The sequence below is a fragment of the Meleagris gallopavo genome, chromosome 14 (assembly GCF_905368555.1).
Source record: "Meleagris gallopavo chromosome 14, MGAL_WU_HG_1.1, whole genome shotgun sequence".
In the NCBI taxonomy this organism is placed as follows: domain Eukaryota; kingdom Metazoa; phylum Chordata; class Aves; order Galliformes; family Phasianidae; genus Meleagris; species Meleagris gallopavo.
In genome coordinates, this window is record NC_139417.1 from 8,686,811 (window position 1) to 8,712,681 (window position 25,871).

At 45.7% G+C, this 25,871-nt stretch overlaps 1 protein-coding gene across 7 annotated transcripts in view; it reads left to right on the forward strand.

Moving 5' to 3' along the window:
- FLNB (filamin B) overlaps positions 1-25,871 on the forward strand; it is a 78,501-nt gene that overhangs the window by 17,296 nt on the left and 35,334 nt on the right. For all 7 annotated transcript variants that reach the window (XM_085235885.1, XM_085235884.1, XM_085235879.1 and 4 more), the window contains 7 exons: positions 16,761-17,009; positions 17,956-18,053; positions 19,068-19,215; positions 21,704-21,822; positions 22,539-22,616; positions 23,241-23,403; positions 24,648-24,845. In XM_085235885.1, the coding sequence (XP_085092011.1) occupies positions 16,761-17,009; positions 17,956-18,053; positions 19,068-19,215; positions 21,704-21,822; positions 22,539-22,616; positions 23,241-23,403; positions 24,648-24,845 (1,053 nt within the window). The remainder of the gene's footprint in view (positions 1-16,760; positions 17,010-17,955; positions 18,054-19,067; positions 19,216-21,703; positions 21,823-22,538; positions 22,617-23,240; positions 23,404-24,647; positions 24,846-25,871) is intronic.

A 25,871-nucleotide genomic window follows, 5' to 3' on the forward strand; every position in this document is an offset into this window, starting at 1 on the left:
GATGTGGTCTTGCCCAAGTTCCTGGGGAAGCCTTGTGCTGACTGACGAAGCAGCGGATGTTCTCCTGCCCTGGAGCTGCCTGGGGGTGGGCAGGGGCTGGAGCAGCAGAATTCAGTCCCTGCTGGTGTGGTGGAGTGGAGTAGCTTGGGATTCCTGCTAGTGCTGCCATTGAAACAAAGCAGCCATAGCTCTTTAGCAAACCAAACCCTCTGAGGAGAATGATCTTTTGTAACTGTACAGTCTTCTTGTTGATAGGGTGCTTCCTTGGATTTGTTGGGTAGTGTTCCCTACAGCTTAAGGAAGCAGACAGCTCACCTAGTGGGGTAGAACTAGTCCATGCTGAAGTAAAACTCTTATTTTAAAGCATAAGTTTTTCTGATATATCACTGATCTACAGAAAATAACTCTGAAGTACAGCAGACTGTCGCAGTCAGCCTGCAGGTTGGTTGTGATGTGGCTTTGAATGCCCAGGCAGGGAGCACTCTTGCAAAGGAATGAACAGTTTCTCCTAACAGCAGTGAGAGGCTGCGCAAGCTTCCCTGGCAGTACAACTGAATAACAGCATGAAAATGGCTGCAGGCTGTGGTGACATCATAATTTGCTGCTCCTTCTGCCTTGCTGCATGGCACTGGGCAAACCATGATGTATTTCTTTGTCGGAGCACTTGTGAGCTGGTGGTGGTGCAGCATGGCTCCCAAGGACTGGCACCTCTGAGGGCAAAGTGGACATGGATGGCCCCCAAACCCGATCTTCTCCTCTTGACCCCAGACCCAGCCTCGTGCTCTGCTGGGAGAAGTGCAGCCCGCAGTGCCTGACATGGGACAGTGGGAAACACAGCAGCTCTGATGCTTAGCACTGGTTTTACTGAAGTTCTTCTGGAACCAGATCTCTTCCACTCAGGCCTTCAGCTCAGGCAGGCTGGGTCAGTGCAGGCACACTTCTGCAGCAATCCTGGGTGTGGTGGAAGCGTTTTTGTGGCTGCAGAGCAGTAACCAAAAGCTGTGAGGCCGCCCTTCCTGCTGGCTCATGGCCGGGCCGTTTCCACCCGCCTCCTGCACTGAGGCCTGCAGGGCAGCTGCATGGCCTGCGCCTGGGGCAGCTGTGACCTGCTCTTGCCTGCGGCCCTGTTGGCCAACCGAGCTGCTCCTGGCTGCCTGCTGTTCTTGATTAGTCTACATCTGCCCTTGCAAGGTGACAAAACCCGTGTGTATGCGTTCCTGAGGCTGTATGGGCACTGGTGTGGTTGGTGGGCTTGAAGCACGCTGTAGGTGGCAGCCCATGAAGTGCCGTGTAAATAAGCTTTGAAATGTCTCCTCCTGGGCACAGTGCACGAAGCTGTGGGAGCAGACTTGCACTGTGAACAAACATCCATGATACGTGAATCTGAAGGTTATTCAAACACAGAAGAGGAAATACTGTTCCCTGTGGCTCGATGCTAACGCCCTACTATCCTTCTTTTATTTGGTGTAATTAATTGCTTTACATTGCCTTTTCAAACAAAAATCTTATAGCAGTCACTGCAGCATAACTTTGGTAGACTTCTGAGACCAGTCCTTGTGTGTCTGAGAGCCAAAACCCTGATGTGCACCTTGGAACATATCTTTGGTGCAGCCTTCCCTTTGTCACAAGGTGTGTGTGCAGCAGGTCCCTGGGCTCAGGCAGTACAAGCAAAGTGTCCGAGCTGCAGCTGCCCCATCCTGTCCTGCATACCGCTGTGGTGCATCACCCTGACTGGGAAGGGGCCTGATGACAAACATGCCTTGCAGATAGAAGGTAAGAATCTTGTGTTAACCAGACTTATGACCCTTTCTGTGAAATGGGGAACATTGACTTCTTGAACAGCGTTGGTGCCAAACTGTCATCTTGACGGTGCGGGAGGCTGTAAAGTGAAGTAACACTCAGACTGCAGATGTTTGCAGGGTTTCCTTCTCTGCAAGTCTCTGTAACTGAGTTTATAGATTTCCCACATAATCTGTGGCACTCGTACTTCTCAGTCTGCTCTAAAACACTGAACTGAATGATCTTTGCATTGATCTGAGTTGTTCCAGAAACACTGAAAAGCAAGTTTCTGTGCAAGAGCTAGGAGCAGGACTGCTGTTGGATGTTCAACATAGGTAAACTGTGACTTGGGTACTTCTGCAGAGGTGCTGCTTCTTGCAGTACTTGTTTGTCACAGTGGTGCTCTGTCACTCTCACAGACATGATTTGTTTTCAGATTTCCCTGTGGGGCGAAGTTGATGTCTGAGCAGGTCTATCATACCGACTGTGGGAAGACCGGGATGCTAATCACATTGTTTCGACTCTAATCTGGCTGTTGAGTAACAATGTGGCTGCATGCAAAATGTCTGATAACTTATGTAACTGCTTGAACAAAATCAATGATCTAATTAAAAGTCAAACAGAAGCAAATTTGGTTGTATCTGAAGATTACTTCTTTCAGGCTTGGGATGAAAATGCAGCTATAAAGAAAAACTAGGCTGTTGACTGCTAGGGAAAATGTGATGACTCTTACTGGAGTGTGAACTTCCAGTGCCATAGCCTGAGCTCAGTCCCAGATGCTGTGGCTTCTGGATTCCAGAAAAAAAAATGCGTGAAAGCTGTTGGTCTGGAGCTCAGGGGCATTCTGTAGTAGTGTAGTCAATGCTCCCAACTCATGAGTGGTTGATCTTCTCAATGTGGGTGTGCAGGCTACCACCAGAATTATATGAAGCTTGCTGGCCATGGACTTGTTGGCTTCTGTTATCTGAGAACTTGTAAAAACTTCTAATACTTGCCTCGTGGGGATTCTGCTATGCAGAAGTAGCTCAAACTGCCTGGATTAGTCTGGAGGTATCTGCTGAATGGGTCATGATGAATCCTGCTGTAGTTCTCATAGCCCTGAGTGGATGGAGAAGTGGCATTCTGTTCCTTATGGGAATCAGGCTAGGTAATGGGAACTACCTTTGCTGCATCTTGCTCTTGGACAAAACCTGGGTAAGGATAACTGGGGAGTCTGTGACTGGTCTGTGCTGTGCTCATATTGATGTACTATCCCAAAAGACCAACATGAGTGTCCAGGGATAACTGTACATCTGAGAAAGTGTGCCTGTGTCATCTCTCAAGAATGCGGAGAACTATTCCCTTCCTACAGACAGAAAACAAAGCCTGTATGTGAAAAGGAAGTTGGTGAGAGCTAACGTTGTGCTGGGTATGGGAACTCCTAGCCACTTGTGTGGGTGTGAGCTTTGTGGTCATTGTGCAGCCCTGTGGTATCTAGTGCTATTAGAAATGAATAATTAGACACTCTTAGCTGAGTACACAGTGTGCGTGTTGGACAACTGAATGGCTGCATCAATTAGGAGTGGTAGAAAAGTCCTACTGCTCATCAGTACAGCTGCTACCCCAGAAGATCCCAGCTGGCACAGGTTGTGTTCCTGACCTTACCTAGCAGTAAACAAGGGTGAGGATTTCCAGTTCAATCCAGCTGTCGAAAGCTGAATGAGATACAAAACCAGGCTATTGAGGATTGCTGTGGTCTTGGCTGCTGTGAGCCCTAGTGCTCCCCAAAGCTGTACAGAAGCAGCACAGCTAACAGCTTGCCGGTAAGAGTTCTTTCCACCCAAAAAGAAGCAGGAAAGCTCTGAGACTTTCTTCTAGTGGCTTAGATTCTCCTCTGGTACATAGGGGTTTAAAAAAAAAAAAAAAAAGGCAACATTTATGTTTTTTCACTCAGCTCATTGCCGCTTTAAAGGCTGGATGGCACAGCCCTGACCTTGGTGCTGTCACAGCCAGATGATTAGTGGCTGCTCAGTGAGCATTAGTGAACAAGCTAACGACTTGCAGACATTTACAGAGACAGGAGCATGTGGGACTCCTGAGGAAGGCTATTGCAGAGACCTTGTCCCAAAGAATTAACCCTGTCGCCACCAGCATCCTCACTTTCTGTGAGCTTTGGCATGTGAGGAGTCTATCGCAAAGAGTTGTGTGTGTATGTGTACACAAAGGGTGTATTCCTAGACTTTTCCCACTGTGTGGCATGTTACCAAAATGCATGTCACTTCTATTTTATAAAATAATACTTCCCTATCCCTCAATACCTGTGGGATACGGTGCCAGGAGGCAGGGTGGTGATGCTGTACTCTGTTAGGATGAAGGCTGTTTGGCTGCCATGGCTAAGCATCCCCTGGATGCAGCTGTGACATTGCCACTCCCAGCTGAGGGGCTTCTGGATGCCCCAGTGCACTGGGGAGTTGATGGGAACTTAAAAATGACAGTTCTCCAGAAACGAGGATTCAGCCTAAAAAGAGCTTTGCGCGGGGAGTTGGTTTGGAGCATCCCGTGAGGGTCCCATGGGTGGCTCGCTCTGCAATGCAGACGGGCACCAGAGCCCCAGGCTTGGTCCTTGTGCTGTCCCATGGTTGTCTTCTTGCTCTGGAACCAGAGGTGTGCCATCTTGAGCTCCTGGCTGCTGAATCTGCAAAAGTGCATGACCCAGGATCAGGGCACAGCATGAGGTAAGCTTCTGCAGGACAGATCTTCCATCCAAGGTGCTTGTGTAAAGCAGTGATTAGCTGTGGCACTTAGGCTTGCCTTATTCTTTTGGTGCTGCTGAACAGGTAAAACACCAGTTTGGCAGCTGAGACCACAGCACCAGGGGCAGCAGACATGAGTGAGATGCTGCTGACTCTGTCCCAGGGAGCAGCTGAGGTGTGTGGGGTTTCCGAGTAAAGCTCTGCCCAGCACCTGTAGCTGAGCCAGGGAACCCCCTGGAACCAGCAACAGAAAAATCTGCCTCAATACATCTGCCTTACATGTTGCTATGGTATCACAGCATAGCATAGTGCTGAACTCAGTATTTAAAAATGAAGTAATACCATTTCTGATAGAGCTAAGTAACTGAAGCTAGACTATGTACAACTAACATTTTTCTTATTAGGAGAGAAAAACGAACTGCTTGACATGAACTGCTGCAGCTATTGGTTGAAAAGGCTGCCTAAGGCGGGGAAGCTTAAATATTTTAATTAACCAACTTTATTATTTAAACATAGAAGATGAAATATTCTGTAGCCTATGTGTAAAGAAAGAAGGTTCCTGAAGCAGAAACCTGGGCAGCAGATGTATTCAAACTCAAGCATCAAAATGATCAATAAGAGGAGCAGCCCAGTCACCATCTATAGGAGAAATACCTGTGGGATTTTTGCTCTGTCTGAAGGGAGGTAACAGTGAGGCATGCTGCTAAATGTTTTTATGGTGAAACTGAGGAACTGATAAGGAGCAAGGTGGCCTAACATGGCACCAAACCTGGTAGTCTTCTGTGTGACTGTAAGGGGTATGGTCATGGGTCTGAATATCAAAATCTCAGACTGGTCTCATGCAGGCTAGACTGGACTTGCCTGTTTGGATTGGTGTGCCATTAATCTGTTCTTGGATAACATGGAATTGGTTCCTGGGAACTGACGGCTGCTTAAATAGCAAAGCTATGGTGTGCATGTGCAGAAATGCAAATGATACATAGACTCTGGGGTGGAGATGTGCTGTGGGACATGCAGTGATTGTCTCTGGGCATAAATCTTACTCCTGAATGAGCTTGTCTTTAGTCCTGATAGGTGTGAAATGAGGAGGTGGTACAGAAGGAGGTCAGGCAGAGCAGTTTGTCTGCAACTGTTTTGGCTCTAGTGACATTGCCCCTAAAGCCAGTGCTTCATTTTTCTGTATTGTGCTAGGAATGCAAGATGCAGTTGGCTTGCAAATGTGAACAACGTGAGGCTGCAAGTGGAAAAACTAGATCCCGTGGCTGGGTAACTGGCTGCACCCTGTTCAGTATGTGGCAAAGTGCTGTCCCTGGAGGCCATGCAGAGAGCTTGTGAAGTTTGGAAAGGTTTGTGTGAAGCATTTTGTCAAAAGGCTTCAAGTCCAACCTTCAGACAGAAAAGATGGTATCCCTGCGTGCTGGCTGGGAAGTGCTGTTAGCAGAGCCCATCATGCCTGAGGAGCTCCCAATAAAGCTGGGTTTTGCTGGCCATGTCAGAGCAGAGCTCCTGCTGCCTGCAGGCCACGGTTGTGCTGCCTGCAAGAGAGGGCAGCAGGATGGTCCTGGGCACAGGGTGGGAAGCAGCACTGTGATGACTGGCTTCTCAGGGTGATGCTTGTGCATCTGTGTGTCCTGAAACTTGGCTGTGCAGTGAGCGCAGACGGTGACGGAGTGCTGGGAAGCGTGGGTGAGAGGGTATGCGCTCTGCACAGGCACGTGTCATGCAGCTGTGGTTAATGTGTGCTGAAGCTATGCCATTAATCCCATCTGGCCCTTCTTAAGGTGCTTAGAGACCACCCGTGTGGCTGTGCCTCTCTCTAGAGCTGCCATTGCCCTCTTGCTTCTGAGTGCTCCTCTCACGGGTACTGTCCAATAAGCAGCTGCCACCACTGGGTGAATTATATGGGCCTGCTCCTTGAGTGAGCAGCTTGTCACCAGAACATCATAAACACGATATTCTCCTGTGTGGGATGATGAGCACTTTCTATAGCAAGGATGTGGTTGTGTTAGAGATGAATTAATCTTTCCTATCACTTTTTGAGGAAATGTTAAGGCAGAGACAGCTGACTTCCTGATAAGTTCTGCAGTAAGCTTATCACAAAGCTGCAGACAGCTATAGAGTATCTGTTACAGTGTTTTTGGGCTTAAATACTTAAAAAAAAATAATAATAATAATAAAATAAAAAATAAATCTCAGAGCTATGCTATTAGGTGCTCAATATCAGAGAAAAAGACTTGGACAAACCACAAATCCTTTCAAAAGCTGAAATAACTGGCGGAATATCTTCTGATGTGTTACCAGCCCAGGACCACAAAGCATGCTCCAATCTTAAGCTGTTTAGTGCTGCAGCATGGTGCAGAGATTGCAGCTCTGCACGGACCAACCATCAATGGGGATTTCCTTCAAGCAGCACTGTGTCCTTACAGTGATTCTGGTTTCAGATGGAAAAATTGAATCTCAATGTGTATTATGGCCAAGGAATTCCCCAGACAGTAATCATTTTTGATAGTTTCCGACGTGTTGTTTTTGGCTTCAGAAAGTCCATCCAAGCAGCCTTCATGCCTGGCGTCTGCTGCACAGAAGGCATTAGACAGCCCTATCTGAACGGGCTCATTTATCTCTGCAGAGCTTTACACTCTGTTTCTTACAGCCATCTTGACCTACTCTCAGTGTGAGTAAATCTACTCCTCAATAAAGCAGAGGTCACCCTGGCATCTTGAAGTCTCTGCAGCACATGTGACTGCATGGCCTCACTGCTCTTGGGGATAGAGCCAGAAGTGCTGGCAGTGTGATACCCAAGGTGTAGAGTGGGAGAAGGAAGGCGAAATGATGCAGGTGGGGTCAGTTCCATTTTTGTCTCCAGTGCACTGATGCCTAATGGTGGAGTTGCTGGCTGATTTCCCCCTTACGTTGTGCTTTTTTTTTTTTTTTTTTTTAACCCCAGTAATTTAAGACATAAGACAGTGCTAAAGACTTGTCACATGCCTCTCTGTTGGTCCCTGGAAGGTATTTGCAAGAACTGGTAAAGTCTTAAGCCTTGCTGCAACCTGCAGTGAACAGTTGAATTTTAGGACTACCGTAATCCAGAGATGGTTACAGTGCTCTCACCCTTCAGTGCTTTTGTTGTGTTACATTTGCAGAAATCTGACTCCACAGCTGCTTTTATCAGTGCATTCTTGCTGATCAAGGCTTGGTTTTCTAGTTGTATAGGTACAGGATGTGTTGTGAGAAGGCACTTTTTTGTTTGCATGCAACAACACCCTCCAGTTATCAAACTCCTAGACAAGTATTTTTTGCATTTGACTGAAGTTTTCATGTCTCAGTTAGGATAGAACCATATTCCTCTGAATTGGGTAGCAGTGTTGCTGACCTGCTGTGATGGGAATGCAAAGGCTCACTGTGCTGCAGCAGCATTGCTGACCTGATGAGGGTCATTCCTCTTCACCATCCTGTGCCAGAGGGTTGCTTAGTTTCAAAAGTAGAGGCAATCATTTCTCATGGCTGTCTCAGCAGGATGTGGCAGAGGCAAGAGAATGCCTTTCTTTTTGTCTCCCTCCTTTCACCATTTAGCAGAAGTCTACTTTCCAACATGCTTGTTCCCAAAGCTCAGGGACTTTCCTCTACATGTAATTCCCAAATGAATAATTATCTTTTGTGGCTTGCTCTCATCATCCTTCCGGCCTCCTAGTGCCTCCCTGCTGGTGTGGGGATGTGATCCCGTGCTTCCCACGCCTTTCCCGGGCCTTTCTCAGAATTGTAGGGGGTCTCATATTAGTCCCAGATCCTTCAGCCTTTCATCATATGGGAGATGGTCTAGGCCCCTCATTTCTGTGGCCCTCCACTGGACTGTCTCAGCTGTCTTTCTTGAACTGAGGAGCCCAGAACTGCATGCTGTTCCTGATGTGCATTGTCAGGGCAGAGCAGAGAGGAGGATCACCTCCCTCAAGCTGTTGGCCATGCTCTTTTTAATGCATTCTTCTTAATGTTCTTAACCCCAGGATGCCACTGGCCTTCTTGTCCACTAGAGCACTCTGCTGGCTGTTAGGGCACAGGTCTCCAGTGGGCTTGTTGTGGCCAGTCACTGCGTGAAGCTGCCCTGTGGCTGGGGCCCACCATATGCAGCCTCACCATGTGCTGGAACATCCTCAGTGGAAAAAGCCCTTGGTCTCTGTTGTACGGTGCAGCATGAAGGGCTGCTGGCATGTGCAGCCACACTTTGGTCGTTTCTTTACCCCGAAAGCAGAGCTCTTCTGTTGAGGGCACACAGCAGTGTGTCCATGTCCCTGTTGAAGGCGAGTGGGAGCTGCGGTGGCCTGGCTGACACCGGATGAGCTCAGCAGCGGGGAATGCGCTTTGTTTGCGTGTGGGGCTGGTTGTCTGGCGGTTTTGGTGGTGATGTCATGGCCTGCAGCAGGCCCGCTTCCCATTGGCAATCCTGGGAGCTGCGGGGGGCTTGCAGGAGTCGGTGTCATCGGGCAGGGGCTCGCCAGCCTCGCTGGGGCCTGGGGCACAGAGCATGGCAGTGCAGGGGGCTGGGGCTGGTGTGCTGCCTCATGGGGCTGGCAGCAAACAAAGTAGTGCTTGTGGAAGCTCACTGAAGCACAGAGGCTGAACATTCACACCGACTTCTTTTTCCTGAAAAGGAAAATAATTAGCATGGCATTCTTGTGCATTGTCTGGTGGCTGGGTATCTGCATCTGTGGTTCTGCAGCTGCAAACCAGGACTTGCTTGGCAGAGGGCAGCTGAGTCTTAAGCAGCTGGTGTGACTGGTAGCCCTTACCCTTTGCATTGTATCCTTGCTCTTCCCTGAGGCATGCAGGCATCACCGAGCTCTCCTTGTACCTGCTTGTCCTTCCCACTCTGGGACACTCCTGTGGCGATGCTACTGAGCTCAGGTGTCTCTGATGCCCTCTCCTTCTGCAAGAGCTCCCATGGCAGAGTTGTCCCCAGGGAGCACTCACTGCAAAAGGGTGTGCTTGAGCAGGAAGAGCCACAGGCAACAGCTGCATGTCAGATCAGCATGTTTTACTTGTGTCTGTAGCTTAGTATATGGCTCTTAAAGCCACGGGAGCCCTATATCAGAGTGAGAGTAGGAAGGAATGTGATCTGACTTTTTTTCCTCCACTCCTGCAACTAGCAGTTCCTAACTCTGAAGTTTCTGACTTCTCCTTCCAACTACATTGGGTTCCCCTTGCTTTTGGAGAAACTGGGCTAGTGGCTGCCAGCTTAAGCTCCCTTCCTGTTGCACCTTACTCCTGTGCATATGCATTGCTAAGTAGGTGCCCATTAAGAAGTTGAGCAGTACTATTTTAGTGAGTGTTTTGCTCCTCAGAGCCCCGTTGGTTTGATTCTTTCTGTATTAAAGGCCTTTTTTTTTTTCTTTTTTTTTTTTTTTCCCCCAAGCTTGCGCTGAAGGGGCTGAATTTGACTTTATTTTTACAGTTGCCTATTGTACCTCCTAAGAGTTCCTTCTCAGGCCCAACAGGCATGCAGTACAGGGGCATGGATGTGATAGCTGTCTAAGGTCTTTGACTATGCTGGATGGTTTCAAATTCAGTTAAAGTTTAAAACACAACAACAAAAAAAAACTATTGAGCCCCATGAATTATAGGGTTTAATCTCCTGATTTCTAGAATGTCAGATTCCTCTGAGGGGCTCAAATTTCTTAATAACTGATCACACGGGTAGGCAGAGAGGAAAATGGTTTCCCTCCTCTTGCAACAAAACCACTGCTTTCCCATCTTCCTGCCTGTGTCCGGATCAGACTGTTTACAGTTCTCCAGTGTAATGCCACCCCTCGCAGAAAAATTCTTGTTAGAAAGGAGTTACAGAACTTTTTACAAAGCTTGGTGGAGCTGATGTGTTCACTTAAACTGCCTCAGGATGCAGATGATGCTCTTGTTGACCTCTGGCAGCATCCGTGCTGCGACTTAGCACAATGCAGAGCCTTGGCTGATATTCAGGTGAGCTGGGTGCAGAGAAACACTTATGTGGGTCACAGCACAAGCTGCAAACATGGCTGAGATGCAGTCAGGCTGGAGTGTGTTGCCATTAGAGGCTACCAGGTTATGGCTACGAATCCAGGAACCTGGCTGGAATTCAGCTATCCCGGTGCCAACTATGTGTGGGGAGCACAACTTGTGCTTTCCCTGGGTAAGCTGACTGCACGCGTCCAGACGGCAAGCTGTGTGCTGAGCTCTGAGAAGCTGCGAGGTAGACCTAAGCTTAAGGGCTCATTGAAGGAAACAATTGGAGTATTTCTGAAAGCACAGAGGAACCTGTGTAATTGATTTAAAGACGTGCTATCCCTACAGAGGATGTTGCTAATGTCTTTAGCAGGCACAGTAAGCCTGTGAACACATACTGTGTGCTTTGGTGAAGAATTTCCTTAGACAGCTTGCTCATCTTAGCTCCATCTCATCTGTATACTACGTCTGTTTGGCATGCACAAACAATGTGGAGAAGGGCTTTGAAAGAGCTCGGTTCAATGTGAGGTTTAGTTGTTGCAGAATATAAAGCCTTAATGAGTGCTTCACTTTTGATCCCCCTACAATTACTGTAACTATTCAATGCTAGATGAAAATAATGAGGAAGAACTCATAAGCTGCAAGATAACAGCGCTTAGAATAAGTGATGTGTAATTGAGATGAACTTTGCACTGTTATGAGTTCCTTCCGTGAAGAAAGTGCTGTTACTGGACCACACCTTTATTTTTTATTAAGGATCATGTATTTCGAGTTTGTCATCTTCTTCCACATAAGGCATCATTAAGTTGTAAATGAGACCAACGTGAAGATCGGAGAGAGCGAGTGCTTTTTAGAAGAGCTGGATGTGAAGATTAGTCCAAGCTGTGGTAGAGCTTTCACATGTGAAGGCTGAAGGCAGAATGTATGAGATGACTTTGCTCAGACCGATCAAGCGGCTGTAGCTAAGAAACAGCTTTAAAAAAAATTCAGTACTCAGAAATGCTTTTTCAGTCCTTCGTTTGTTTCACAAGACTTAGCACAGTCTGCATTACAGCTCAGTTTAGTAAGGAAGCTGTCTGCTGCGGTAGCTTATCTTGTTTCCACTAATTGTCCAACAGAAAATGACTTGCAGCCCTACTGTGGGGCAGAGTTCAAGGAACCTTGCCACAGCTAATGTAGTACTTGCGCTTAATCTCAACCTTAGGCAGACTTGCACATAAGCAAAATATGCTATTCTAAGGCTTGCTTGTAACACTAGGACTTTTTTGATTTGTGGAATAATTTCTTTTCAGAGAGACTGTTGAAGGTCATATTCTCCAAGGCAAGTACTTATTAGGTTCAGCTCATTCAGCTTGCTCAAGGCAGTGTCCTCTTGAGTTTGAGCATACCTGATGATGGAGATGTTACAGTCTCTCTGGGCTTCTGCTCCAGTGTGCGACAGCCCTCATGGAGAAGACTTTTTCCCTTTTTCCTGGAAATCTGCTTGGAATTTTCCATGGTGTTGTGACTTGGAAATTTTTAAAGTAGAGGAGTGAGGGGCCTCTTGTGCTGCATGTGGGAAGATTTATTATTTTGATTTATTAACACTATTATTATTATTTTTAACTCTGAAAACCATCTATCTTCTAGTATAAAGCTGACTGAAATAATAAATGTGTGCTGGGCTAGGAAAAACTCTGAGACAGGCAAGGGAGGCTGTTGTGAAAGATGCATAAGAACACAAGAATTTCACTTGAAGGACTAACTCTTGAAATGAAGCAATAATTATTTTTATAGCTTAAAATACAATTGTAATTTGACCAAGGCACTTAGTTTAAAGGCAAAAGATGTAGAATGTTCTTAGACATGGATATAGTGACTTAAAAGCCTGAAGACAGCCTTTAGTTAAAGAGCCAAGATGAAGAGGGGAATCTTGGTGTCCTGCTTGCTATGGTGCACAACTTCAGGTGAAGTCTCCACTGGAGTAGGTGAATTTGCAAACTTCAGATCAAGGCCAGGTTTCAACTTTGACTCTTTCTGTCGGGGCAGCAGCAAGTACAAACACAGAGCACCAAGCTTTGCAACCTTGGCTGTTTTCCACATGGGAGGTTGGGTTGTGAAGTGTGTTGTTGCCTAAGATTTAAAAATGGCACACATTTGCCTTGAGACGGTCGCATTTGAGGCTCAAACAAGTTATGTTACTAGCTCTAAACTAAGCACTGTAATGCCTTCCTCTGTGCTCTAAAGAGTGCTGTGTTAACGTGTCCAAGTGTAACATATCATGTTAATATTTAGTATAGAGCAACAATTATAAATCAGCTCAAGCAGTTAAAACTTGGTTCCGTGTCAAGACTGAAATTGGCGTGTACTGCAGTCCTATGGAATCTCCATAATCCATTTTTTGGGCTGGTTGCCACTTAGTTAATAGGATAATAAAAGGGTCAGAATTACAATCTAGACTCTGAGGTGTGATGGGGGAAGCAAACTAGCTCTGGTTCGGTCTGTTTTCCTCTTTACCCTACCAGGCAGCCACTTAAAACCTAATAGCTGACTAAGAAGCAGGATACTCCTACATAAAACTTAATGTTGTAGGCTATATATAGGCTTTTTTTCTTTTCTTTAGCAGAAGAGCGAGTGCTTGAGCTGTTCTGCAGAACCAACACCAGCACTGAACAAGCAAGTTGTGCTGGCAGCCATCCCATAGCACTCGGCCTTCCCGATGCACTGAGTGCAGTGCTGGGCTGTTTGCTGGCTGCTGCAGGCTGGCTTCAGTGTGCCATGCAGGCCACAGGGCTTGCACCTTGGGCCTAAGCTGTATGCTGCTTGGAGGCCACAGGAAAAACAAACAAAAACCCTGCTATAAGCTACTCCTTTGGGTACTCTGATGATAACACTTTTGAATTTGATTGTCTGTTTGCTGCTGTGCTCAAGTCCTCACAAGTGCAAAAGCAGACATCTCCCACCAGCTCCAGTGAGCAAGCTCTTGATGCTCTACATGAGAATGGGCCTTGCAGACGTTTGCTGAGGCTTCATAATGTGAATTAAGTGCAGACAGGGCTCCTTACTTCAGGCTGTGGGAACACACACATCCCTCCATGCCCTGAATGTGCACTTAGACTCATTTGTTGCAACCAGAGCCTGATGTGAGAGAGAGTATAACCTAAAATACTAAGCTTTCATCATTAAGATGGGGAAAGGTCTCCCAGATCTCTGAGTCCAACAGTCAACCTGTCCCTACCATGTGCATTCATAGAATCATTAAGATTGGGAAATACCTCCAAGATCAGCAAGTCCAACCACAACCCATCTCCACCATGTCCACTAAACCATGGCTGTCAGTGCCACACCTCCATGTTTCTTGAACACTTTCACAGACAGAGACTTTACCACTTTCCTTCCAATTCCAGAGCCCTGCCACTTTTCCTGAGAATAATATTTTTTTAATATCCAACCTGAACCTCCCCTGGTGCAACTTAAGACCATTAATTCTTGTCTTATCTCTGCTACCTGAGAGCAGAGACTGACCCATGACCTCATGAATGCATTGTAAATCTTCCCATTTTTGTTGCAGATCAAAAAGCAGACAATTTGTTCCCATCTGCCTAATTCATCAGACTTTGCTGATGGTGAAAGTGTGTGCTGGAGGGGCTGTGCGGTTGCATCGTGCCCCTGAAACAGTGACTGCAGTAAATGTACGTCTCCATGCTGTAGACTTACCACAAGCTTCAGAGGAGTAATCAGAAGAACATGGTTTGAAAGGCTCTGTAAAGCTTCAAAGAGTAGACTGTATGAGAAATAAGTATGGCTAAAGTAGTGTTCATGGTAGGAAAGCAGTGCTGCAAGATCTGCTGTTCATATCATCCATTTTCCAGTCTGCTACAGCCAGGAAAAGTGTCTTTAGGCAAACCAGGGGATGGGTGAATTCCACTGGAAAACTGGCCAAGCTGTGGTACATGACAGTGCCTGGAGTAATAATTGTTGGTGCTTAAGTGTAACTGGAAACATTTTTTTTTTTTTTTTTCTATGTTCCAGTCTTGGATGTTTTGCACTGGCAGTGTGCGCTTGGTGGAGGTGGTTGCAGGCTTGGTTGTACTGAGTGGGTTAGTACAGGCCCAGCTGCTCACTGGTCTGCTGATCTGTGTCTGGTGTTTGCATGTTAACATCAAGAGACCTCCAAGAAGACAGACACTGTATGGTCTCAGTTTGCTATTTAAAAGAGTTCCATCAAAGCAGAGCCTTTTCTGCTTTGCAGAAAACACAAAGCACTCCAGCAGAGCTGAGCTTTACACTGCTGCTTGGAAATGAAGCTGCTTTGGGCTAGACTGATTTCTTTGTGAACCTCAAAGGGTTCTTTTGAATTCTGAGGGATTTCAGAGCCCAGGCGAGCCAGGGCTGAGCTCTGGTGGAAGCGGAAGGGATCCCTGTGGGTATTCCGTAGGGTGCTGATAAGGTTTGTCCTGCCTAGAAGTTCTCCCTCCCTTCTTCCCACCCTAAAGGAGAGGAGACAAGCCCTCCTGCAGGCAGGCTTGGAAAAAATTACATCATGAGATCCCTATGCATGTCAGGAAGTATGGGGATTGTAAGAGCAAACTGACTGCTAACAAAGTACCACTGCATGGACGGCATCAGCCTCAGGGAGGAAGAGCTGTCCCGCTCCTGCTGTGACTTCTTCCTGCTGCTGGGGCTGGGGGTTCCTGTGCTGCAGGAGAAGCTTTTGAGCGTGGGCTCTTAACCCTGCTCTTGTGTTGTGCCCTCAGAGGTGGTGGGGCTGGAGGAAGCTGCTCGGCTGCTGCAGTGACCACGGTACATCTGCTCTGAGACATATTTATGTGCTGTAAACATGGAACAGGCTATTCTTTATCCTGAGTAACGTGCGTGTAGCAGTGTGCTCGAGGTGACTCTGTCCCGCTGGCTTTTATCCCTGGGAATGCTGGATGGCGTTCTGAGACAAATTTATTTGTAGCACGCTAAATCACTGCTACATCCATTCTAGTAAAAATGCCGATGTCAGTATAAATCTGAAGCTAAAGCTTGGAGATGTTTCTGGCATGAGGCTCAGTGGCCTGCACTGTGTTGTGAGGGGTGGTCCTGCTGTGGGATGGGTGTTGGGGCACTTGGTCTGCTGCAGCCTTGGTAACTGCTTGCACATCTTTGTACTGTGCTGAGCCAGCCAGCAAGGCCTTGGGATGCTCCCGTGCACAGAGAAGTTGTGAATGCCACATTCCTGGAGATACTCAAGGCCAGGTTAGATGGGATTTTGGGCAGCCTGATTTGGTGGAGGGCAAGAGAGTTGGAGCTCAGTGATTTTTAAAGTGCCTTCTAACCCAAGCCGTTCTATGATTCATATGAAACTTAGCTGTGCCTTCTGCTCTGGTGCAAAAGCTGCTCCCTTGCAACTTTCCAGGGAGGGATTTCCTCTGCTAAACAGCTTGCCTTTCATTTGGGGAGAGGGAGAGGAGCACAAGGTGCTGGGGCAAACAGCAGTGTTTGTGTGATGCTGTCTTTTTCTTCACAGCCGGTCATTAAAATCCAGCAGGCTTTACTCACTTTCTGGCTATCTGTTGTACATCTCAGGCTGAATGTGAGACCAGCTATGAGTATTCACATCCCAGACACTTAGCATTGTTCTGTAAGATTAGTCAAAACTGATGCTTTAAAAAATGTAAATAAAATCTAAGCAAAATGAAACATTAGCTGTTCAGAAAGATAACATGCCACTCAAGGTCTGATGTTAGAGTATTATCTGCTCAGGACATACCGTCCTATTGTGAAACCATGTGAATATTCAAAGCTCCATGTGATCACTGGGTTAAAGGAGATGCCCTGTTGCTTGCTTTTTTTGGTAGCTGTTCTGTGTAATCACTTTTTTTTGAAAGTCAAGGCCTCTGTATGTTGATAATATGATATTGAAGTATTGCTGTGGTACATGAGTTGAATAGGACTGAGCAAAGCATGCTCAGCACTTGTTGACTTTACCTATAAGCATCCTGAATTTGAACTGTAGGCCATCAGAGCACTGAACACTTTTCATTTGCTAGCTAGTGCTCATTAAGATCCCTGTGCAATTATTCTGGTGGCAATTGCTGCTCTGAATGATAAGATCACTTGGTACAAGGACATCCTGAAAGGTTGCAGGATAGCCCTGTTTTGGTTGAGATCAAACAAACCAGGGTTGTTGCCTGTGCAAGTGCCTGTGGCGACCTAAATGCTTCTCACCTGGATTACCTGGGCACAAGAGAAGAACTTAAAAATGTGCCTCGTATAGAATAGGAAATAATCAAATGTCTGACTTTTGTCTTCCAGATAGTAAAGCCATAGTTGATGGAAACTTGAAGTTGATCCTTGGTCTGATATGGACCCTCATCCTCCACTACTCGATTTCCATGCCTGTGTGGGAGGATGAGGGTGATGACGATGCAAAGAAGCAGACCCCCAAGCAAAGGCTGCTGGGCTGGATTCAGAACAAAATCCCTTACCTACCCATCACAAACTTCAATCAGAACTGGCAGGATGGCAAAGCACTTGGGGCTCTCGTTGACAGCTGTGCTCCAGGTAAGCCTTTGGTCAACGTTTCCTTTTCCCCTCTTCTTGGGGCTGCTCTGCTGTTCATGAAGGGAGGTTTTCAGGGCTGTACTGAAGGCGGGAGCAAGGCTGTCAGGAAAACTGGAATCTAAAGAGGCCAGCTGTGGAAAGCAGCACGTTGTAAATGATCTGGTAAAGGAGAGTACTGGCCTAAAGCAGAATGTGCGTTTGCATTGTTGGTGGTGCTGCATCTAAGTCTTGTATTGGATGCAAGGGACAAAGGCACAAGTGCTGGCTCCCAAGTGCAAGACAGACTTCTTCCCACAGCAAGTGCCAACAACCTCTCGGCTTCAGGGTGCAGCAGGAGGCTTCGTGTGTCCTCCTGAGAGAGGATTGCACAGGAGTGCAGGGCAGTCAGAAGCCGCACGCTGCCTGCAACTTCAGTGGTTAGCAAGTTACAACTGTGCAGCTTAAGGCAAGCAATGTGATGAAGTGTGAAAAAGGCAGTTTCCTCACTTTCTCATAATACAGCCTTGCTAATGCAATCTGGGGTAGTGTTGCAGGCAGCTGAAATCCCTTCTTGAAATGTGCTGCAGGAGAACCACCAGAATGTAAAGGATCCCTGGGTGTATTTGTGGTGAATTTAGAGCAACGTCTTCCACAGTTTAAATGTAAAACTGTGCTCTGTGTGGCTGACCCAGAAGCTGTATGTCTTTTGTGCTGACAGGCAAGGTGGGTGGGAGGTTTTTGGAACGGGCTGCCTAATACTGAGTTGGAAGAGCCCCTGGAGATGCTGGTTGTTGTCCGAGAAGCATTTCAGCGAGCAGCATGCGCTTGTCCCATTTGGGTTGCTCTTGCCAGGGTCCAAATGTCTTTACGGCAACATCATTACAAGTAGCTGTGGAGTTTCTACCTGGTTTTGTCAGCTAGGGAAGCTTCTCTGCAGGCAGTGGCTAATGATGAAACTTCCTTGCAGGCCTGTGCCCTGACTGGGAGACCTGGGACCCAAGCAAGCCTGTTGACAACGCTCGTGAGGCCATGCAGCAGGCGGATGACTGGCTGGGCGTGCCGCAGGTAAGGCGGTGTGGGAAGCACTGCGTGAGTTGGTTCTTACAGTGTGCTAAGATTGGGGAAAGCAGGGGAAATTGCTTAGACACTTTTGAAGGTCACAGTTTACTTAAGCAAAACTTCCTGAGAAATGTACCATTATATTTCAGAGCTCTGGTTATGAGGTTTAGTGTAGGGTTTTGTGCTAAAGGTTGCCAGTGTTGCAAATATGTGGAGTGGGGAGATAGTACACTTCTAGTGATGCCTGAGTGTTTTGCTGCACTGGATGTTAGGAAAAATTTGTTCTCCAAAACAGCAGTGAGGCACTGGCACAGGTCTTCCAGAGCCGAGGCAATGTGGCACTGTGGGACATGATTAGTGGACATGGTGGGGTTGGACTAGGGGTTGGCCTGGATGGTCTTAGTGGTCTTTTCCAACCTTAATGATTCTATGAATTAATTATCTGAGATAAAAACTCACTGGACTAAGAAATCATTTCCAAAGGTGACTTTTAAATAGAGGACAGTATATTTACAGATCAGGTTATTTTCATGCTGATAAAACTGAACAAAAGTGCTGGAGTCTCTGGGGCTTTTGGAGCACCTTGTATCCTGAGAGCAGGAAAAGAATGTCCCAAGTCTTACTTTATAGGCTTTGCACTTCAAGGCCCTAAGACACAGCATTACGAATCCCTAGTTCTTTGGTTTCAGTTATCCCCATGCTGCTTTTCAGGGTGAGTGTGGCTGCACTGTCTTTGGCTTGCCACCATTTAGCTTTTTGCAGCCTCATGAGAACCCCCTGATAATCAAAGTGCAGGAATCCCTTGCCTCCCAAACTGCAGTGGGACCATAATGAGCTGCTTGATTTTCTTGCTATGAGATGATAAATGAACTAGGTTTTATCACAGAGAAATGAATGTAAGAAATCACATTAGAGTGTGGGAGTTTTGAAACACAAGAATTTGTACCGTAGCTCTGTTTCTCTGTTGACATGCCGTATCCAAGCACTGATAACAATATATTTAATTGTGCTGTGTTTCAGGTTATTACTCCTGAGGAAATTATCCACCCTGATGTGGATGAACACTCTGTAATGACTTACCTGTCACAGTTCCCTAAAGCCAAGCTGAAGCCAGGAGCTCCTTTAAAACCCAAACTGAATCCAAAGAAAGCAAGAGCTTATGGCAGAGGTAAGGACTCAGTAAGCTTAAGCTGAGCAGAGTGTTTAACTCTTCAGAAAGCTGGGTGGAGTTTTCTGCTTGTGTTGAACTCCAGGCCTACTGTAACAGACTTCAAAGTTTCACTTGTGTACTCTTGGTGTGGTGCCTAGTTTCAGAAATACATGGATGTAGTCCAAAAGACACTCCTAGTTCTAACATGTAAATTCCCCAAACTCTGAACCTGTTTTGCAAGCTGTTGGTCTTACAGTCTGCAGATGGAAGAAGAAACTAAATGGGGCTGGAACAGCCTTGGTATGAAATTTACGCTAGCAGTATTGCTGCTGACGGTCACTTATACAATGCTGAATGCTTCTGATGGTAAAGTACTTCTTTAAAGAGGAAAAACATCTTTCCATCTATGTGCATCTCTAAGCAGGTGCTGTGTAGAGGAGGAGAAATAAGTTTCTTAGACCTGTGGCAGATACATATTAGGATACATTAATCCTAAATGGGTTATTTGAATTGGTTGCTTTGTAAGAATACCTTGTTTGCACATGCAGAAAGGTGCTTTGGTAACCCTTCAAACATTAAATAGTGCTGAGCTTTTACTCTAAAGACCGCATTTGCTAATTGGAATGACTCATCCATGAACATTTGTGCATTTGTAGATTTACATATGCATTCATATTACATTTTACATGTACAATTCCTGTTACTTTTGATGTGGTTCTACTGTAGATTGGAATACAATAACAGCTAAATGAGTAACAGTCTTCTTTCTTTAAAGTTGTTGGGATATAGCAAGATGTCATTTATATGGTGCTCTTTATTCTCTCTTCTGTATTGTTCCAGCCTGTTGCTGGTCCATCAAGATTCTTAGCATTAGTGGATTTCAGAATTGGGTGTAGAAGAATGTAATGGAAAGAAAAAAGACTTTCCTTAGTTTTGTTTTTTTTTCTTGGTGGTTTTTTGAACTGGAAACGTAGGTAGTTGAATGGACATGGATACTGTCTGAGCACTGATGAGTGATTAGTGTAGTCAGAAGTGATTTTCCTTTCTTGGGGGTTTATGTTCTTTGTTGGTGACTTCCTCTGCAAACTGCAGTGCATGGAGACATTTGTCAGACTGTGAATGACTGATCAACCTGCATCAGTCTGCCAGGTCTGGCTCCAGTCACGTTCACACTCTTTCAAAGTCTACTTCAGTGCCCAAGAGCTCTGTAGCCATTGTAATGGAAATTACAGTGAATGAGCAGCTATTGAAAGATGAATATTTTCCCTCTTAAATGCCAAAATTGAGTCACTAAGTATAAATGACAGTTCTGACTGCTGATGCACTTCAGGACTGGAAGGTGAATCCAGCAGCAAGAGATTGCTGTCAAACTGGGCAGCGTCTTTGGGGCATATAGGTAACAGTTCTTCATGCTTCCAGAATAAGGTAATCATCAAGTGTGAAGTTGATCAGTCTTAATTTTTTTTTTTTATTATATTTCTTCAAGTACTGCAGTAAGTTATTCATAACCTTTCAAAGTGAATCTTAGGTGAAGCACCCTGGATACTGCTAATTTCCTTCTGGAGCAGGAAAGCATAACATCTGTAAGCATAACGTGAAGTGAACCTGCAGAGGTGTTGTGAGATTGTCAGTGATGCATGATGAGTTCTCATTTAACCAGCCAAAGCAGATCTCTGAGAAGAGGGTGAAATTTAGATTAAATGTAGGCTAAGAAAGTGCTATGATTAATGCCATCGCGTTTGAAACCATCTTCTGGGGATAAGCTGTCCTTGTCTTTGTGCCTGCAGTAGGAGGGATACTCAAATACCAAGTCCTAATGCCCGTACAATGAACTGAAGATACGCACAGTGAATTTATAGCTGTTTAAACTAGATGATAATCTAAGGGTTAGTTTGAAAGAATGAATATGTCAATTGTTAACACCTTATCAGAATGCTCAGATTTCCTAGTGAAAACATAATCTTCCTTGCATTGCTCTCAAGTTATTGTTTTCTGAAGATAAACAAGCTCAGGAATTCTGTTGTTCACAACCACTTCCTTTATAATCTATCAGACAGTGCACTTTCCACTAATTGTACTCTGGAGTGCCCACGGTTTTATGAATAAGCTGACGAGTAATACTCTGGGAAGGAAGGTATATATGTTCGGGCTAGTCTGGAACCAGCAACTTTGGGAAGTTCTTCCCACCCAGTCTGACAGTACCATGACAGGTGTAACAACCTGGGGCTAAGTGCAGAGATATGATGAAATCCTGCTGGTAAATGCATGCTCTAGCAGGCCTTGTGCTAAGAAATAAAGAAACTGATTAAGTTAGATGGAAGTGGTGCTGAATTGCAGGATTTTAATGGTGTGAAAAGGTTTCTGCATGCCATTTCTATAGACTTCACTGGCAAAATTGTTTGAGCAGCTTTCGAAGAATGGTGAATCTGAGCAGCTTGTGGGTAGTCTCCAAGCTGTCTCTTGGGTGTTGTAGCAGCTAACATGCTGCTCTTCATCTACCTTGCAGGAATTGAACCTCATGGGAACATGGTGAAGCAGCCTGCCATCTTCACGGTAGACACCATCAGTGCTGGGCAGGGAGACCTGATGGTCTTTGTAGAGGATCCAGAAGGAAACAGGGAAGAGGTATGTATGTTAAAAATTTTGTGGGGAAAACATAAAGCTAGTCAAAACACCGGTGATTTTGTAGTAACTGTTGTCTTCCACGAGATAAGTAATCTAGAAAAGTTACAAAATACAGTCTATCAGAAATGCAAACTTCAAGCTTTTCCTCACAATTGCCTTACTAGATGAGCCTGAAATTTTTTTTTTGCTGTCTGCAACTAAGCAACACAAGTCTAATGTCCAGTAGTTGTAGTGCTTTAGCTTGACTGGCCAAATACATTCTGATGGGCGTTTAGATAACGCACAGTACTAAATCACTATCTGCCCTTACTCATTCTGCAAGAATGGCTAAAGCAGCTATTTAGAAGCCATGAATCATTTTGAGTTAAAATACTGGTTTTAATGTTTATAGAAATTTCTCATCCAAGTACTCCACTTGATCATATTACGACATTCCAGAGAAATACAGCTGTACATTGGACTTAATGTCTCCTCAGTTTTGGCCTGCCTTAGTAGAGCAATTAACAGCAAAGAGAGGGCAGGGGAAAAGATAGCTTGCTTCTCATCTGAAGACAAATAATTTTCTGGTATTTATTGAGGATCTAGCAAGTATACCTGCTCCCATAGAAACATGACACTGATGCTGCTGACTGTTCAGAGTATTAAATGCAAAACAGGAAAGTCTTAGGCTGTTGTGCATAGGCACAGCTCAAAGACAGCTGTGTTTTCTTTCCTAGGCGAAAATAATGCCATCCAGTGACAAAAACAAGACCTATTCAGTTCAGTACATGCCAAAGGTTACTGGACCTCACAAGGTAGGTTGTGTGTCAAATAACCAGAATTCTCTTGCTAAATGAGCTATTCAGCTGATTGTTAATGTGAGCCCATGGGAACTGCATGTTTACTACTGGTGGTAATAGCCTTTGGGCATCTTGAAGGATTAGCAATCTGATGTAGCCTTATTTCTCTCTGAGCTATTCCCCTCTCAAGGGAAAGGGTGTGCATGTGTAGGGAGAAAGTGTGTGGGTGTTCAGTGAGGTGGGGGGCTTGTAGGCAGTACCACAGCTGGCTTTTCTCTCACCTGGAGCCACTTCTTGCAGCTCATGAAACCAGTTTTGTGGGTTGTCACTGAGGTGTGGAGGAGAGTAACCAGTTGTTTTGCTGATCATGCTGTCTGCTGTAGGGCTTTTGCAGGGAAGGGTCTCCACCCAGCTCTGTCCCCAGGGGTCTGCAGAAGCAGGTTTTTGGTGGGTGATGCCATTGCTTAGCACTTGCATGAGCAGCTGGTCCATACAGCCAGCCTGAAAAGATACGTACAGCTCTCTAGGTTGTCTGCTGTGTGGTCTCTCTTGCCTCTGAGATATTCAGACCTTTGGCCTCGGGGCAGCTGAGCCAAGCTTTGCCCTGTTGAATATGGAGCTGATGCTGTCTGTCCCTAGGTTTCAGTCCTATTTGCTGGACAACACATCTCAAAGAGTCCTTTTGAAGTGAACGTTGACAAAGCCCAGGGAGATGCAAGCAAAGTAACAGCGAAGGGTCCAGGACTGGAGGCAACAGGAAACATTGCCAACAAGCCTACCTACTTTGATCTCTACACAGCAGGTAAGCAGAATGAATGAATGCTGAAATCCTGCAGCTTTCTCAGATGTAAGGAGAACCTGAGTTTTGGAGGAACGAGGATTTTCAACTCATGGAGTTCAGAAGTGAAATAATAGGCTACTCTGGAGGCTTCAGCTGTATGTGAAGCTTTTGGCATGCTGAGCTAAGTTGGGGTGGGAAGATGTGAAACGTTACCCTGAAATTTGTCATGAGCTTGCCACATGGCAGCAGGCAAATTCTTGGGTGGTTTCTTCCCACTACTACTTTTAAATAGGGAAATGAAGTACCTACCTCTGAATGATGAACTGTAAATTGACTGTAAAAGCTTAATGTGTTCTGTATTTAGCATTGCAGAGAGAATCTGATCCGGTGCTACATTGATGTTTCACTGACAAACTGGTTGAAACTCTCTCCTAATTATAGTGGGTTACTATCTTCATTAGAACATCTCCATCATGTTGCTTGTTGCCTGCTGTTAGGGCAATGCTGTAGCCTAGAGGAGTGAGTCAATAAGATGTTGCAAATGCTAATTCATTTAGAACAATGCGAAACTACTTGGGGCAGCTACGTGAAGTACTGAAACACTGAAATATGCTGAGTATCATATCTTAAATTGCATTCTACCCAAGGGTGCTTAGAAGTAAAATTAAATGTGATTATGATGAGGGGAAGTGCTATATTCAGTCTCTAATTGGTGAGGGTGCGGTCTGAATCATGTACGGGCACATCGGGCCTCTGAAAGTGTCTGAAAAACTGTTTTCATTGTGTAATGAATTAAATAAAAACCAGTAAGGAGCAGGTGTCCAAGCAAAAGTGAATACATATACTCCAGCAGAGAAGGAATCCTTGTTCAGACCAGGGGATATGTGCTGTCCAATATCTTAATCTAAACTGCTGCAAAACATGAGAGAATTGAATTAACTGGGAAAGTTGTGGGCTAGTCTGTGATTGGCTTTAGCAGTGAGATAACCAGATTGTATGTATATCCACTGATGGAATGTAGTTATGAAGCCTTATGCAGGGGCTGGCAGAGCCCTGTCGGTTTGATGGCTTCATGGAGTGCCATCATGCTGCCTTGTCCCCACCTTACTTCAGCCTCCAGTTGCTGTCAGCAGAGGCTGAACATTTACACTGTACAGGGGATAACAGTGGAGCACAGTTGGCTGAGCCCAGTGCTGGCTCTTTTCCTGAACACAATATGAAGCTGTGGGGAAGGTCAAGCTCAGCACAGCTGGTTTCCTTTGCAGGTGCTGGTGTGGGTGACGTGATCGTGGAAGTGGAGGATCCTCAGGGAAGATGCCTTGCTGAAGTTGCAGTAGAAGACAAAGGCAACCAAGTCTATCGTTGTGTCTACAAACCTGTCCAAGCTGGTCCTCACGTTGTCAAAGTGACTTTTGCGGGGGAGGCAATTCCCAAAACTCCTTGCAATGTTCTCATTGGAGAGGGTATGCTTTTTCAAAATGTGCCTAAAGAGATGGTCACTTTTCACCTTGGGATCACAGAATTTGCTTGAATCTTGACTTGGGCATTTTCTTTATCTTTCAACACTTTAGACCTGGTTCACTGAGTGTTCACCTGGACAAAACATGTGGCTTTTGGTGCAAGAGTTTCCTTTCTGCCTAGACCTTTGAACATTTAGCTGACCCTGATATATATATATATTTATTTTTTTTTGAGTGTTTTATGCAGCTGTGCAATGTCTTGCTATTTTCCACCTTTGCTCCTCAAATGACTATATTTACTGTTTTCCTCCTGAACTGACACTTAACTTGCTTTCTGTTCCATCCTTACGTGCTCCTATGCTTTTAGATCTCTGCTCATCTCTCCTGAGCTACCCTCCATTTGTGGAATTTTGGACTTCACTGCTAATGGCTTCATAGTTGGTAAGAGGTGTGCAGGATGCTCTGTCATGTTTGCTGTTTGTAAGCTTCTAGCCTGCAGCTTGCCCCAGCCAAGAGGGTTTTTGTTGGGGATGGGGAAGAAAGTTGCAAGCAAACTGAAACACTGTGTCACCCAGTCAGTGAAACTTGCTTAACCACAGACTGCCTGGCTTAATTGTGTAAGGGCTCTGGGAGCCTTTCTCACTCCAAGGTAGACTTGCTCATGTATGCTCCCACCGAGTTCTCAGAGTTAGCAGATGGCATGCAATGTTTGCTTGTACTGTCCAGCATAGGATGTGTAGTGATGTGGCTGCAAAAGGGTTGTAAGCTCTTGAAACACATAAAAACCTAATGAGCAGCTTGGCAGACTTGTGTTCTTGCTGTAAGCACGGGGGGAAGTGCATGTTGGGATTAAACTACTGGGAAGCTGTGATTTCTGAGTCTTTTCAAACCCTTTAGGTCTCTGGAATTGAAGACCACCTGATAACTGGGAGCGTGTAACAAGAATTGTTCATAAGTGCACATTAGCTTGTTTATGTAGCAACTCAGCAGGCCTGGAGAAGCACTTGAGTAAAAGGTGTCAAGCATAAG